The sequence below is a fragment of the Eptesicus fuscus genome, chromosome 13, assembly GCF_027574615.1.
Source record: "Eptesicus fuscus isolate TK198812 chromosome 13, DD_ASM_mEF_20220401, whole genome shotgun sequence".
NCBI classification, from domain to species: domain Eukaryota; kingdom Metazoa; phylum Chordata; class Mammalia; order Chiroptera; family Vespertilionidae; genus Eptesicus; species Eptesicus fuscus.
This window is the reverse complement of record NC_072485.1, coordinates 64,265,773-64,280,910: the sequence shown is the minus strand read 5'-3', so window position 1 is coordinate 64,280,910 and position 15,138 is coordinate 64,265,773. Positions and strand designations below refer to the sequence as shown.

Below are 15,138 nucleotides of genomic sequence, written 5' to 3'. Positions count from 1 at the left end.
TACATGGCTTGGTAATATAGCTTGATATCTGGTAATATGATCCCTCCAACTTGGTTCTTCTTTCTCAGGATTGCTGTGGCTGTTCAGGGTCTTTTTTTTATTCCAGATGAGTTTTTGGAGAGTTTGTTCTAGATCTTTGAAATATGCCATTGGTATTTTATTGGGGATTGCATTGAATCTGTATATTGCTTTGGATAGTATGGACATTTTAATGATGTTGATTCTACCAATCCATGAACATGGTATGTTCTTCCATTTGTTTATGTCTTCCTCTATATCTTTTTTCAGTGTCCTGTAGTTTTCCGAGTACAGGTCTTTTACGTCCTTAGTTAAGTTTATTCCTAGGTATCTTAATTTTTTTTTGGTGCTATAGTAAATGGGATTGTTTTTTTCATTTCTCTTTCCATGGGTTCATTATTGGTGTATAAAAAGGCCATAGATATCTGGGTGTTAATTTTGTATTCTGCTACATTGCAAAATTCATTTATTAGGTCTAGTAGTTTTTTGATGGAGTCTTTGGGGTTTTCTATGTACAATATCATGTCATCTGCGAATAAGGGCAGTTTTACTTCTTCTTTTCCAATTTGGATGCCTTTTATATCTTCTTCTTATCTGATTGCTATGGCTAGCACTTCCAGTACTATATCAAACAGGAGTGGTGAAAGTGGACATCCTGGTCTTGTTCCTGTTCTTAGGGGAAATGAGTTTAGTTTTTGGCTATTGAGTATGATGTTGGCTGTAGGTTTGTCATATAAGGCTTTTATTATGTTGAGGTATGATCCCTCTATTCCCACTTTGCTGAGAGTTTTTATCAAGAAAGGGTGTTGGATTTTGTCAAATGCTTTTTCTGCATCGATTGATATGATTATGTGATTTTTGTCTCTCAGTTTGTTTATGTGATGTATCACATTAATTGATTTGCAGATATTGTACCTTATTTTTGTTGGGGCTAGGGCTTACAACACATAAAAATGGAAGCAGAAGTTCTAAGTTTGAAATTGGACAGGCAGAATAGGGGAGTGGTTTTTGACTTATGATTTCCTCCTAAGATAGATGCCCTGAGAATTTCCAGGCCAGGAGAATAACCACAGAGATGCACATCAAATGTGGATTTTTGCCGTGCCATGTAAGATGCTGTGTGCTACATGTGAGAACTGTTGTTTATCAGTCTTCTAAGAACTAATAGTGAATACTATTACTTTAGCTTTAAAATGTTTGCTCTGGGTCAGCAAGATGGAGGAGTAGGAAGTTGTCTGTTCACATCACCCAACAGAAACAGTAACTGATGTAGCCATCCATGGACAAAAGTTCCTGTGTGGAAACTTCAGGTTCCAGGTAAGAGGTTGCGAAACCCCAATGGAGCTGCTGAGGAGGGCTGTATTGAGAAGGCACACCAGTGGAAACAGACTTGTATTTATACAAGCTAAAGCACAGAATCAGAAAACTATTATTTTTCTTCCTGGCTTGTATCCTGTTATATCCTGAGAAGGCAGGTTCACTGACCATGGTCCTGGCTACAGACACAGAAACAGCCTTATGTAAGTTCCTTAACCTCTGTGAGTCTGTTTCCTTATCCGTAAAATGTAGGTAATAGCTCTTCTCTCCTAAGGTTTTGTGAGAATTCTATGAATTACCACAAAGGTGCTTTGAATAGTACCTAGTACTTATAGGCAGTACATAATTCTCAACTTTTATCATCTCAATAACCATCAACTCAGTTGTATCCACCTGAAGTCTGATTGTCAAGCTTGATACCCGACTCCCTCAATCACTGGACTAATCAGTCCCCAGTGTCAAACATTCTACCTTCTGGGGCCAGTCGGCTTCTGTCTGCATTTCTCTGGTCTAAATTACCATAATTTCTTCACCTCCACAATAACTTCCAAATTTTTGTCTTAGCCACTTGTACCCTCCTCCAAGTCATTTTTCTTTTAAAAAATATTTTTTCAAGTACTGGAGAGGAGGAACCAAGATGGCGGCATAGTTAAACAACTAATCTGCTGCCTCACACAACAATTTCAAAAACACAACTAAAAGACAAAAACATCTACCACCCAGAACCACGGGAAAGCTGGCTCAGTGGAAGATTTACAGCTGAGAAGAGAAAGGAGCACAATCGCTGAAAAGCTGAGGTATGGAGGCACGCGAATCGGGCCGGCGGCGGGCGGCTGGGTGCGCGGCTTTTCTTCAACCCGCAGGGAGACAAGCTCCCGATCACTCTGAAATCCAGTTTCTGGGGACACTCGGGGGACCCAGACGCCTACGGGGAGAAGCTGGACTCTCGGCCATCGGGTCGGAAAGTGAGAGTGACTTTTTTGCGGTGGTGCGCCCAGCAATCATTGTTTACTGCGCTGGAGCGCGGGGCGCAGGGTCTTGGAAACGTGGAAAGGCAGAGACGGCTGACGGCTGACGGCAGCCATTGCCGTTGGCCACGCCCCAGCCTAGTGACGCCCTGAGACCCCGCCCCGCCCAGAGGCCCCGCCCCGCACATTCTACAAACCCACCCCGGCTCCACACAGCGGCTTTTGCATATAAATGGCCTGTTCTGTGGCAGCTTAACCAACTACAGCTCCAGACTGCTCCAAAACCGCCCAAGCAAAGGAGGAGAAAACTAGCCCTTATTGTAGCTCCTGCTGGGGAACACACAGTACACAAGGGTACACCAAGAGTGTCCACCTCAAGTAACTGGGAGGCTGACCCGTTGAACCAATAGGACACCTAGTAGACAAAACTACCCTACCAACTCAGGGAAGCAGAGAATATGAGAAGGCAAGGAAACAGATCACAAACCAAAGAAATGGAGGAGAATAAGCGACTGGACATAGAGTTCAAAACCACGGTTATAAGGTTTTTCAAGAATTTCATGGAAAAGGCCGATAAATTCAATGAGACCCTTGAGGATATGAAAAAGGACCAACTAGAAATTAAACATACACTGACTGAGATAAAAAATATTATACAGAGACCCAAAAGCAGACTAGAGGATTGCAAGAATCAACTCAAAGATTTGGAATACAAAGAGGCCAAAGACACTCCTCCAGAGAAGCATGAAGAGAAGAGAATTCAGAAAGTTGAAGATAGTGTAAGAAGTCTCTGGGACAACTTCAAGCGAACCAACATCAGAATTATGGGGGTACCAGAAGAAGAGAGAGAGCAAGATGCTGAAAACCTATTTGAAGAAATAATGAACGAAAACTTCCCCCACCTGATGAAAGAAATAGACTTACGAGTCCAGGAAGCGCACAGAACCCCAAACAAAAGGGATCCAAAGAGGACCACACCAAGACACATCATAACTAAAATGCCAAGAGCAAAAGACAAAGAGAGAATCTTACGAGCAGCTAGAGAAAAACAGTTAGTTACCTACAAGGGAGCTCCCATACGATTATCAGCTAATTTCTCAACAGAAACCATGCAGGCCAGACGGGAGTGGCAAGAAATATTCAAAGTGATGAATAGCAGGAACCTACAACCAAGACTACTCTACCCAGCAAAGTTATCATTCAGAATTGAAGGGCAGATAAAGAGCTTCACAGATAAGAAAAAGCTAAAGGAGTTCATCACCACCAAACCAGCATTATATGAAATGCTGAAAGGTATTCTTTAAAAAGAGGAAAAAGAAGAAGAAAGATAAAAATTATGAACAACAAATACATATCTATCAACAAGTGAATCTAAAAGTCAAGTGAATTAAAAATCTGAGGAACAGAATAAACTGGTGAACTTAATAGAATCAGAGGCATAGAATGGGAGTGGATTGATAATTCTCAGGGGGAAAGGGGTGTCTGTGTGGGGAGTATGGGAAGAGACTGGACAAAAATCATACACCTATGGAGAAGGACAGCGCGGGGGGAGGTAAGGGAGGAAGGGGGGGTAGGAACTGGGTGGTGGGGAGATATGTGGGGAAAAAGGAGAAACAATTGTAATCTGAACAATAAAGATTCATTAAAAAAAAAAAAATAAAAAAAAATAAAAAATATTTTTATTGATTTCAGAGAGGAAGGGAGAGAGAGCGAGAGCGAGAAACATTAATGATGAGAGAGAATAATTGATCATCTGCCTCCTGCACACGCTATACTGGGGATCGAGCCCGCAACCCAGGCATGTGTCCTGACTGGGAATCGAACTGTGACCTCCTGGATCATAGGTGGACGCTCAACCACTGAGCCAGTCCAGTCCAGTCAAGTCATTTTTAATTTAACTCATAAAGCAGCATTTCCCAAACTTGATTAATATGTATACCCCACCTAAAGAAAAGGAATTCTCAAGGAATACAGTTTGACCCAGAGTGTCCTAGACTTTGTATTTGGGAAAAAGTCAGTTTTGAATATTTTAAAAACTTGCAGGAGAGATATTTGCTTGTCCTGGTAATATTTTAAGTTATTCAAATCCTCATAGAATTGAAAAATATATCTTGACTCTGTGGGCTCTGAGCATTGTTTCACACCTCCAATGATCTTCCAAAGCATAATTCCGATTCTTTGCTTCCAGGTTAAAACCTTGAAGACTTCCATTGCACTTTGAATAAAACTCCATATTTCAAATGTGATCTCTAAAAACCTGTATCTTCTGACCCTTTCCTGTCTCTCCAGCATTTATTTCACTATTTTTTTTATGTTATGTTCCAACTCACTTTTTTTTCAGTTCTTCTATTGTGCCAAGTTCCTTCCTGCCTCAAGGCTTATTTGCATGTGTGGTTTTCCTCTCTTGAATGCTGGCTTTCAGGTAGTGCTGCTTCCTGTCCCCTCCAATGGCTCATATTTCAGCGTAAATAGCACTTATTCAAGGATGCTCTCTCTGCACTCCCCAGACCTGGTTATGTCCGCCTGTTATCTACTCTCTTGATATTCTGTACTTTCCTTTGTAGCCCTTCTGAAGACTGCAGTTAGTTACTTGCAGAATTATTTCTTAACTGTGTTTGTATGATGTGTGTCTCCCTGCCAGACCATGAGTTTCTCAAAGGTAAGGGGTAAGGAACTCATACAATGTAACAAAATGAAGACAAACATTCCAATTAAAAAATGGGCAAAGGACCTAAATAGACACTTCTCTGAAGTGGACATACAGTTCGCCAAGAGACATGCTCAGTCACTAGTCATCAGATAGATGAAAATTAAAAAGACAATGAGGTATCACCACATACCTGTCAGAAAGGCTACCATCAACATATCAACAAATGGCAAGTGTTGGTGAGGATGTGGAGAAAAAGGAACCCTAGTACATTGCTGGTGGGAATGCAGATTGGTGCAGCCATTATGGAAAACAGTATGGAGTTTCCTAAAAAAATTAAATATGGAACTACCATTTGACCCAGTGACCCCACTTCTGGGAATATATCCTAAAAAACCTGAAAACACCAATCAGAAAGAATATATGCACCCCTATGTTCATAGTAGCACAATTTACAATAGCTAAGATCTGGAAACCATCCAAGTGCCTATCAGAAGATGAATGGATAAAAAAGCTGTGGTACATTTACACCAAGGAATACTATGCAGCAATAAAAAGAAGGATCTCTTACCCTTTGAGAGAGCATGGAGGGACCTGGAGAGTATTATGCTCAGCAAAATAAGCCAGTCAGAGAAAGACAAGTATCACATGATCTCAGTCATATGTGGAATCTAATGAATAAAATAAACTGATGAAAAAATAGATCCAGAGACATAGAAGCATGAACAGACTGATGAATCTCAGAGGGAAAGTGCTGGTGGGTAGGTGGATGGGGAGAGATTAACCAAAGAACTTAAATGCATACTAGAAGCCCAGTGCATGAAAATTCATGCACTGGAGGGGGGCGGGTGACGTTCCTCAGCCTGGTCTGTCCCCACTCACAGTCCGGGAGCCCTCAGGGGCAGGAGGCAACCCGAAGATCAGGGGAAGGTGATGCCCCCTTCACACTTCTGCTGCTGCCACTGCCGGTAGCGCAAGCCGGCCGGCCCTGGTTACTTGAGCCTCAGGCAGCCCTGGGCGTCTGGGCAGCCACCATCTGAGGCTTGCCTGTGCCTCAGGCCAGCCCTGGGCGGCTGGGGGGCTGAGTGGACTGGGGAACTCTGGAGGCAGGCACACAAAGTGGCCAGACCTGCTTGGGGGCGAGCCCGGCCATGCCATGCGCCTGCCGCCCAGGTGAGGCCGTGGGGACTGGGCGCCGCCATCTTGTGGCTGTGGGTGCTGCCATCTTTGAGGGTGTGGCAGTCAATTAGCATAGTCCCTCTTTATTAGATAGGATATGTATAACCCATGGATACAGACAATAGTGTGGTAAAGGCCTGGAGAGTGGGGACAGGGGTGGGGTAGAAGGGGTCAGTGGAGAAAAAAAAAAAAGAGGCATCTATAATACTTTCAATAATAAAAATAAATTTAAAAAAAAGGTAAAAGTAAAGGTAAGTCTTTCTTGTTCACTGTTGTATCTCCTACTATACCATGAAAATTACTTACAACATTAGAGGTTGTCAAATGTTTGCTGAAAGGAGCCGCCTCAGATTCAGAGCCAAATTACAAATTGATAACATGTTGTTGTTTTTTTAAATAACATGCACATATTGGTAGATAATCTCATTGGATTAAATATTAGAAGTTTGTACAGGAGCAAACTAGAAAAGTAAGCAATTGAGTTGACTTCCATCAGGATTGAGAGAGAATTCAGGATTTGAGCATCTGGGGTTTGGAGTCAAGGTCATTCAAGTATTAAGTGTGTTAGAGTCCTCTATTCCACATTTCCTTATCTAATCAAGCAGATCTACTTGGAAATAATCTACACTCCTTTTCTTTCACCTCTCCTTGCTGATAAGCAAGATTTATGTAATTTTGGTTATTTGCTTGACTTACTGAAGGTGAATATTGAGGAATGAGCCAAGCACCAAAATATCTAGTAAAACTCAAGTCTTTCTAGGCTTATCAGCAGAGCAAGACAAGGTCCCAAGGGCTCCCAAGTTACTCTGAGCTGAGCACAAATGGCCTCAGTTCTGCTCCTGCATTGCATGTATGGGAACTGGAACTAGGGTTTAAGTGGAGGCACATATACTGTATATCTATGTAAAAGTTATAAATCAATTGAAGACACTATTAAACAAGATCTGTTCTGCCCTTCTGTTTTGACAAACCAATTTTTATTATAATGAGATAGACGATTTTCATTTAGAATTATTATTTTTTAAAATTTATTTTTATTGATTTCAGAGATAGAGATAGAGATAGAGATAGAAACATCAATGATGAGAGAGAATCATTGATTAGCTGCCTCCTGCATGCCCTACACTGGGGATTGAGTCTGAAACTCAGGCATGTGCCCTGACCAGGAATTGAACTGTGACCTCCTGGTTCATAGGTCGACGTTCAAGCACTGAGCCACACAGGCCGGGCCTCATTTAGAATTCTTAGAGCCTGGAACATTTCCATGTGGTAAGTGCCATCACCCATCTCCTCTCTATTTCACTTCCCCATCCAAGGCCCATGGCCCAATTTCTCCTCTCTTTCCAACTCCATTCTAACCTGTGTTATAAGGACCTCCACACATAGAGTGCCTGTGTGTGGACACTACAGATGACATATCCAAGCTCTGTTCATATTTCTTTTTTAAAAAATATTTATAATACCATTTTCAATTTTTATTTATTTTATTATCTTTCTTTCTTTATTGATTAAGGTATTACATATGTGTTCTTATTCCCCCAGTGCCCCCCTCCCCAGTGATGCCCTCACCCCCAGGTGTCTGTGTCCATTGGTTATACTTATATGCATGTATACTAGTCCTTTAGTTGATCTCTCCCCCTTAACTCCACCCTCCCCTATCTTCCCTCTGAGGTTTGAGCATCTCATCGATGCTTCTCTGTCTCTGTTTTTGTTCATCAGTTTATGTTGTTCATTATATTCCACAAGTGAGTGAGATCATGTGATATTTATCTTTCTCTGAGTTATTTCACTTAGCATATGCTCTCCAGGACAATCCATGCTATTGCATATGGTAGGAGTTCCTTCCTTTTTACAGCAGTGTAGTATTTCATTGCATAGACGTACCACCGTTTTTTAATCCACTCATTTGCTGATGGGCACTTAGGCTATTCTCAAATGCTAGCTATTGTAAATTGTGCTGCTATGAACATAGGGGTGCATATATCCTTTCTGATTGGTGTTTCTAGTTTCTTGGGATATATTCCTAGAAGTGGGATCACTGGGTCAATGTGTTACAGAAAACCGAAGAAGAACAAAGCAATACTTAGAGAGATGGAGTTACATTTATTACGTGCGGGTCTAGAGGAAAATGTCTCTCAAATTCTGGGCCCCAACATGCAGGAATTTTCCCTATTTATATGTTTTTACCTCCTTTGTCTCTCAAATATGGAGTGTTTCTGGCCCCTTTTGCAAGTTCTTAAAGAGCCCCTATGTGCTGAGCTTTGAGACCTCAACCAGAGGCCTAGCCTGGAGTCAGCACTGATAATCTTGTCTGGGGAAGGTTTAATGGCCTCTCTGAAGTGGGAGTAGTCTTAGCAAGCAAGAATTTACAGAAGCCAAATAGCAGGGTTAAAATTTCAAACAGCGATTTTCATACAAGATGGATGCTTCAAACGGGAGTTCCATTTTTAGTTTTTTGAGGAAACTCCATTCTGTTCTCCACAGTGGCTGCACCAGTCTGCATTCCCACCAGCAGTGCAGGAGGGTTCCTTTTTCTCCACATCCTCGCCAGCACTTGTCATTTGCAAGCAACTACCCTTTGGTTACCCACTGTAAGGTACACAGACCTGGGAGGGCAGACTGGCCTGTGTAGTCTTTAGATATGAGCTTAAGGGCTGTTTGGGCAGGGAAATCTGGGGGCTTGTTCTCTTGGTCCAACATTTCTTTTTCTCAAGCAAAGGGCACAGTGGAGAAGGCCACAGTGAAGCCCTCTAAACTCTGTATCCCCAAGTAGGGACCCTTCCTTTCCATGTCAGAGGTACAAAATGGCATGGTGGCAACTAATTGAGCCTATCTTGTTTTCCTATTATAATATGTGAATGTCCAGAAAAGGCTAAAACTGGGAGAGAGGAGGGAAATGCTATATTGAGTGAAAGTTATCCCCCCCCGCCCCCCCTTCTTATCGAAAGCCTTTGTTCAGAATGCTGATCCTGGAAACTGTCCCAACATCATGCTAGTTGGACTGGTCTCTCTGTTCTTTTAGGTCATTCTGAGAAGGCTAACCCCTATTTTGTAAAACTACTGTTTGGAATTCTTTGTTGTTTTTCTTAGACGGCCTCTTATTCTAAAAAAAAAAACAACTTTGCTTTCTAGCCTGCTTTAGCCTACTTGAATAATGAGGAAGATAAACTTAGCTGTCTGACCTTGTAGGGCAGAGACTAGATATGCCCATAATTTCAATGCCATGCCAGGTGCATTTTTTAATTGGATAGAACTGTGTTGTTTTCAAGGCCAGCAGCGAGATAACAACTAAGTGCATGTAGAGCTGGCTCTCTAATAAAAAGGGAAGTTCTGCTTGTAGCCTTGCTTAGAATTTGAATTCATTTTCTCTAAGCCCACTGCGGTGAATAGAGTGTGACTCCAAATTCTCCGGCATTGTTTGATTATTCCGGTTCTCTGTAACAATTCCAGATCCTCAAAAGACCACGACTACCAGCACAAATGTTTTACAGTGTTTATATCATTTAGATGTTGAAAATACCAAGAGAATCCATGACGCGAAGTAAGATTTGGATTCACTTTTTTATTCCTCATTGATTCATCCAAAATGACATTTATTGAGTAGCCTCTAGGCACATCTGATTTCTTAGTTAAAATTATGATTGTACGCTTCAAATAAAAGGACACAGAGGATTTCTAATGTGGGTGGTTTTTTAAAAGGCTCTACTATAAAACAGATGAAAGTGAAGTGAAAATAATTGGAGTAGAATTGGAGGCCTGCCTTGCTTCCTTAATTATCAGTAGTCCTGAGGACCTCTGCTCAAGGTTTCTCGAAATGGGAGCCGCTACGAATCACCTGGGGCAATTGTTAAAAATGTATATTCCTAGGCTCTGTTCCTCTAGGTTAGACTCTTGAAATTTACAAGAAATTGACAAGAAATTTGACAACAAATTGCAGTGATTCTTATGTACTCTGAAACTTCCAGCTACAACAAATCCCACTGGACTGGAGTGGGGCTAAAACATCCTTACTTTTAAATAGCACTCCAGATAATGTTGATAATCATTCTGAAGTTTGGAAGCCATTGAATGGGGTGCTCTCTAAGGGACTGTATCCGAGTCAGAGGTCCTCAGAGTGTGGTTCTGGCACCAGTAGTGAAACAGGAATTTTAGGGGTAAAATAGGACAGGTTTGGGAAATTTTAGAAATTTTGGAAATTAAGGGGACCATGGAGGAAGTACAAGGCTGCAGAGCAGTGGAAGGGATATTTCCATAGAATGGGGGAGCTGAAAAGCTGCAACAGTTACATTTCCATAGAATGAGGGAGCTGGGGACAGCCAAAGGTCTATATTTACAAAATAAAGGGAAGGAAGCCCTTCATCCAGAAGAAGAATAAGAAAGCCCAAAGGGAATAGGAAAACAATAAGGAAGGAGGGCGGGGGAGGGTTAAACCTTTGAGCCCAGGAGTTGCTATGGTAGCCAGTTCAAGGGAGTAGTGGCCAGTCAGAGGAGATGTCAAGGCACAAAGATCTGCAGCCTTTATAAACTGGAGGGGGGAAAAAACTCAGTGGGACCTTTTCCCCCTCCCCATGTGGGAGTACATTCTGTGGGACTCTTTCCCTCTCCCCACATGGGAGTCTGTACTTGTTCTTCAATAAATCTCCACCTTTGCTATACCACTTTCTGACTGTGGATTCATTCTTCGATTCTGGCGGACAAAGAATCCGGGTTCCAGTCCAAAAATTCCTTTTCAGTAGCATCAGCTTCACCTGGGAACTTTCAGAAATGCAAATTTTCAGGCTTCACACCAGCCCTGAATAAGCATCTTCAGGACACAGCCCAGCAACCCATGGTGTTTCAACAAGCTCAGCAGGTGATTCTGATGCCTCTCAAGTTCGAAAACTACAGGCTGAAATATCTCCCTGAATGTCATTCTCCAACAATTTATAAACAGGCATTGACACTCCTGAACATTTTGTTTCCCCAGGAACTTCAGAAGGCCTAGAGGAGTCACAGGTGGTATTTTATTTGCACCTCTGATTTCAGTGCTGGAGTGATCATGACAATGTCCAGATTCAGGACGGAGAAAGAAATCTTTCTTGAAATATTAAATTATGGCCACTTTTAATAAATATTTTTTATTTTGTTCTTCATACTTTCCATATTTTCAGATATTAAGCAATCAGGAAAAACCCAATACATATTCCCAGAAAATAAAAGCAATCAGCACAAAGTAATCTGTAAATGCAGTCAGCTGGGTTTGGCATTGGCTATAAAATTACCCAAAGCAGGTTGGGTGCTTCCAATTTCCTGTGTTTTTCCAGGGTCATTGGTTGGGAGCTGACGATCAAAATCATGAAGGATTTCGTGGCGTTACAGTCATTTTTTTGTATGTGCATGATTTTGGCTTCTTCTGAGCAAACATCAGGTACATGTTTTGTTGTCTGCAGGTGTAGTTTCTCTGGCTGTTACTGTTGGCTGCTTTCAGTAGAAGTGACTTGCCATTCTATTTTTCTAACTTCTGTAGTAGTGATGCTTTCCTATTTGCCATCCCTAGCCCCAAAGCAAATGATTTATCTAGTTTATCTCATGTTTGGGAAAGAGCTAATTTTATTCTTCCTTTCAGATGCAGGTATTTCCCTTTATGTGGCTTTCTATTCCACCATCCCATCTGGGGAAAAAGATTTCCCTATTTAAAGTTTCAGACTACAGTACTCTTCCAAATGCCACCATGATCTGCTCATAATCCAGCTACCTGCCTCTGACTGTGTGTTAATTCTAAATCAGGTTATGGAAACAAAGCTCTCCATTCTTTCTCTTCTCACTTCCTATTTCTCCTGAATCATAAAGTTATCTGTTAATATCTGTTGTTTCATTTGCAACCCACCGATTTTGTCTGTGTTCTGCCTGTGCCTTATTTACAGTAATCTTTACTTATGAAAACTTTTACTTTTTTTCTTTATTAAAAAAGTCACTGGATAGAAAGTAAGCTTAATTTTACATGGAAAGTAAACTTAATTTTATTACTTCTAGTATTTTCATGAAAATTTAATGATGGGTAGCTTTATCTTTAAGACATTCTTTGCTTATCTATCTGAAAACCTAGATTTTTTTTCCCTGGAGTAGAGTTAATGGGGCACCACAATTGTGGATAACGATTCGAGCTGACAGACTCACCAGACATGAGTAAGCTTTAATCTAAGACGATCTCCATTTTGCTTTGTAGAAGGGACATAGGGCAAGAGACACAGCACGTACAGATCTTCATTTCATGGGCAGATCCAGCACTTGCTCAAATATATGATTTCCTTTGTCCCTTCACCCAAAAAAGGTGTGTTTGGCTGCTATGAATAAGGGCCAGAAACTACAGAGAATTGTCCCATTGATCATTTACACTGGCCTCATCCTGTAGATCCAAGGCCGAACACTAGTCCAGGGGCAGTCACACAGCAAGTGAAGCAGAGACAGCATCCCACATTAAGCTTAACTCTATAGTTTTTAGGGAAATGATGCTGGGAGGAGATGAAGATTGTCCCCTGCTAGGTAGGTCTCCATGTGCCTGACCTGATGTTAATTTTTCACTCACAATTGTTAGGACTTCACCTGAACATACACATTGCATCTCTCAAGGGTGTTCCAAGGTGTATTTATTTATTTATTTACTTAGTAAGAGGCTATGTTCCAATTTTCTCTGAGTGTCCTCTAGGACTAAAACTTTTATCTGAATTTTTTTTCTTGGGTGGGGGGTGTTCTTTCAACAGTGTCCGTAGGATGTACTACTACTTTATTCTGGGCTGTGGTTGAACCGACTCTACTTGGTCAAGATCACTTTTTGCATTCTGACTCAGTGTCTCTGGGAATTGGTTGTCCTGTAACACACATAACTGAGAAGGGATATGAGTTTAATTACCTTGTCACCGAGTGTGGGATTCAGAAAGAGGTAAGAGCTGTGATGATTTCAAATAATAAACTAACTCCCTGATCTTACTTTGCCATGGCACTGTGCTTAGAATCAGTGCAAGATAGGTATGGTCAAGGTCAAAGATTGATGGGGAAAATAAGACATTTTTGGGGGGCTAGCAATCTGAATCTGTGCCAGTAACCTAATGCACATTCCTGTTAGCCCATAGTCTAGTTACTGCCCCTTCCTTAAATATCTGTTCTTTAAAGACCTGTTTACCTAAGTACTACTCCCATTTTACAGAGGCCATGAACCATGAACAATACACAACCCCCAGATGGGGTTATCAGCGCTGGCGCCAGGCCAGGCCTTTAGGTGTGATTTCATGCCCCCATCCCAACACACGGGGCTTTTTGCAAAGCCCCAGAAAGGACTGGAAGTCTGATCCTTATTTGGGGGACAAAGAAACGAAAGGGGTATAAAGGGAGAGCTTCCTCCATATTGGGTTGCTCAGGATTTGGAGAGAAACAGTCTCCCCCGAGTCCTGTAATAGTACATGCAAAACATCTGAAAATAAGACACAGGGTTTTTCCCTGTGTCTCTGGTACTCCTGTGTATTTTTCGGTCACCTGGTAAATTCTGTAACAAGATGAAGAACCTGATCATTTTTATGAGACTTGGGTTTAGTACTTTTAAGATAAAGACCAATGGGACCCAGAATTTGGTCTTGAATAGCTCCTGGCCCTTTAGCTGGGGGCGGGGGGAATACATTGATGTATATATTATTATGACTTTCAAGTACTCATAAATCATCTTTAGTCCTTGTATATTTTGAAATCTAGAAACACTGGAAAGAAGGTTTTATTTCTAATTTTCGTAGTAAGCAATTGAAACTAAAAGGGCTAACAGTTTACCATAGGTCATGCTGCTGTCTAACAGAGAAAGGACTATCCCTGTGTTAGGATTATGGAGATTTTTATTTTGCCATTACACAGTGTATTTGGAAGTCTCCATAATAAGCATGTATTCAGAAAACACAATCCTCCAATTATGGTTTTAAATAAAAGTGCCTCTCTGTCTACTCTTTCCAGAGACCTGGGACCTAGCACTGTGGTAACATTTGAAGGCCAAATCCCAGAGTAAATTTATTAAGTAGAAGTTGTAGCCCTTGTTTCTAGCCTGGCAATTCATGATTTCAGTTTCCAAAAATGCTAACTGGTTACACTGATGGTCTAGAGCCAGATTTGGTGTTTTCTTGGTGGTCTCTTTAGAGACTTTAATCTAAAGATCATACATCTTGATGTGATCTGTTTCTTGTTCAAATTTCATTTAAACTTCTGTGTGAGATGGTATTAAACAGGCCTTTTTGTCCCACTAGGTTTTCTCCTATGGAGTGGTTTTTTATTCAGTTCTCCACTGTACCATCATGCGCGAAGGAGTCACTAGAAAAATCCCTTTAATGTGTCTTGTTCCCAGGTGAGTGTAATGGACTAGCTGGTTCACAGTTTGCTTTCTAAAAACTGCTTGTTAAAAATAAAACGTTTGCAAAGTGAAGTTCAGCTAGGTTTGAGTCCTGGAATGACTTGGTTTGTATAGTTCCTTCATCCAATGAAATACTCAACTGTGTCATTTGGCCATTGCAGATGCTGTGCCCAGGTCCCCTTGGGTTGCCCTCACCGTTTCTGTGTGCCCCTCACCTTGCTTCTGTGTATTTTGACCTTTAATGATCCCAACTGGGCCCAGGAATTTGCAAAATTCCCCCACCTCCATGGTGGAGTGGAATATGAAAGAAAGCCTGGCTCTGTTGCCTGATTCAAGGACAAACTGTGATGCAGGATTTGACTTTGAAGCTCTCTAGCAGGTTCTGCTGAGGCGAGGACTTTGCCTGAAATAACACCTTTTTGTTATCTTCACCTTTCTCTTCTACTTCCCCCATTGCCTTACTGGGAGCATTTCTAGAATAAATCATCCATATATAAATCTCCTTGTCAGGCAATGGAAGCTAAAGAGAAAATTAACAAATGGGACTACATCAAAATAAAAAGCTTTTTTACAGCAAAAGAAACCATCAACAAAACAACAAGAAAGCCCACTGCATGGGAAAACATATTTGCAAATGCTATCACTGA

At 41.4% G+C, this 15,138-nt stretch overlaps 1 protein-coding gene across 4 annotated transcripts in view; it reads left to right on the top strand.

Annotated features, from left to right (window-relative positions):
- Positions 1-15,138, top strand: part of LOC103292676 (syntaxin-3) — a 117,276-nt gene that overhangs the window by 89,911 nt on the left and 12,227 nt on the right. Inside the window, exons 1-3 of one of the 4 annotated variants that reach the window (XM_028156793.2) lie at positions 11,463-11,536; positions 12,870-13,048; positions 14,388-14,485. The exons of 1 other annotated variant lie outside the window; for it this stretch is intronic. In XM_028156793.2, the coding sequence (XP_028012594.2) occupies positions 11,464-11,536; positions 12,870-13,048; positions 14,388-14,485 (350 nt within the window). In that variant the 5' untranslated portion in view covers position 11,463. Of the gene's footprint in view, positions 1-11,462; positions 11,537-12,869; positions 13,049-14,387; positions 14,486-15,138 lie in introns of those variants that run through there. 2 more of the 4 variants (XM_054724845.1, XM_054724849.1) reach the window with 2 other exon arrangements.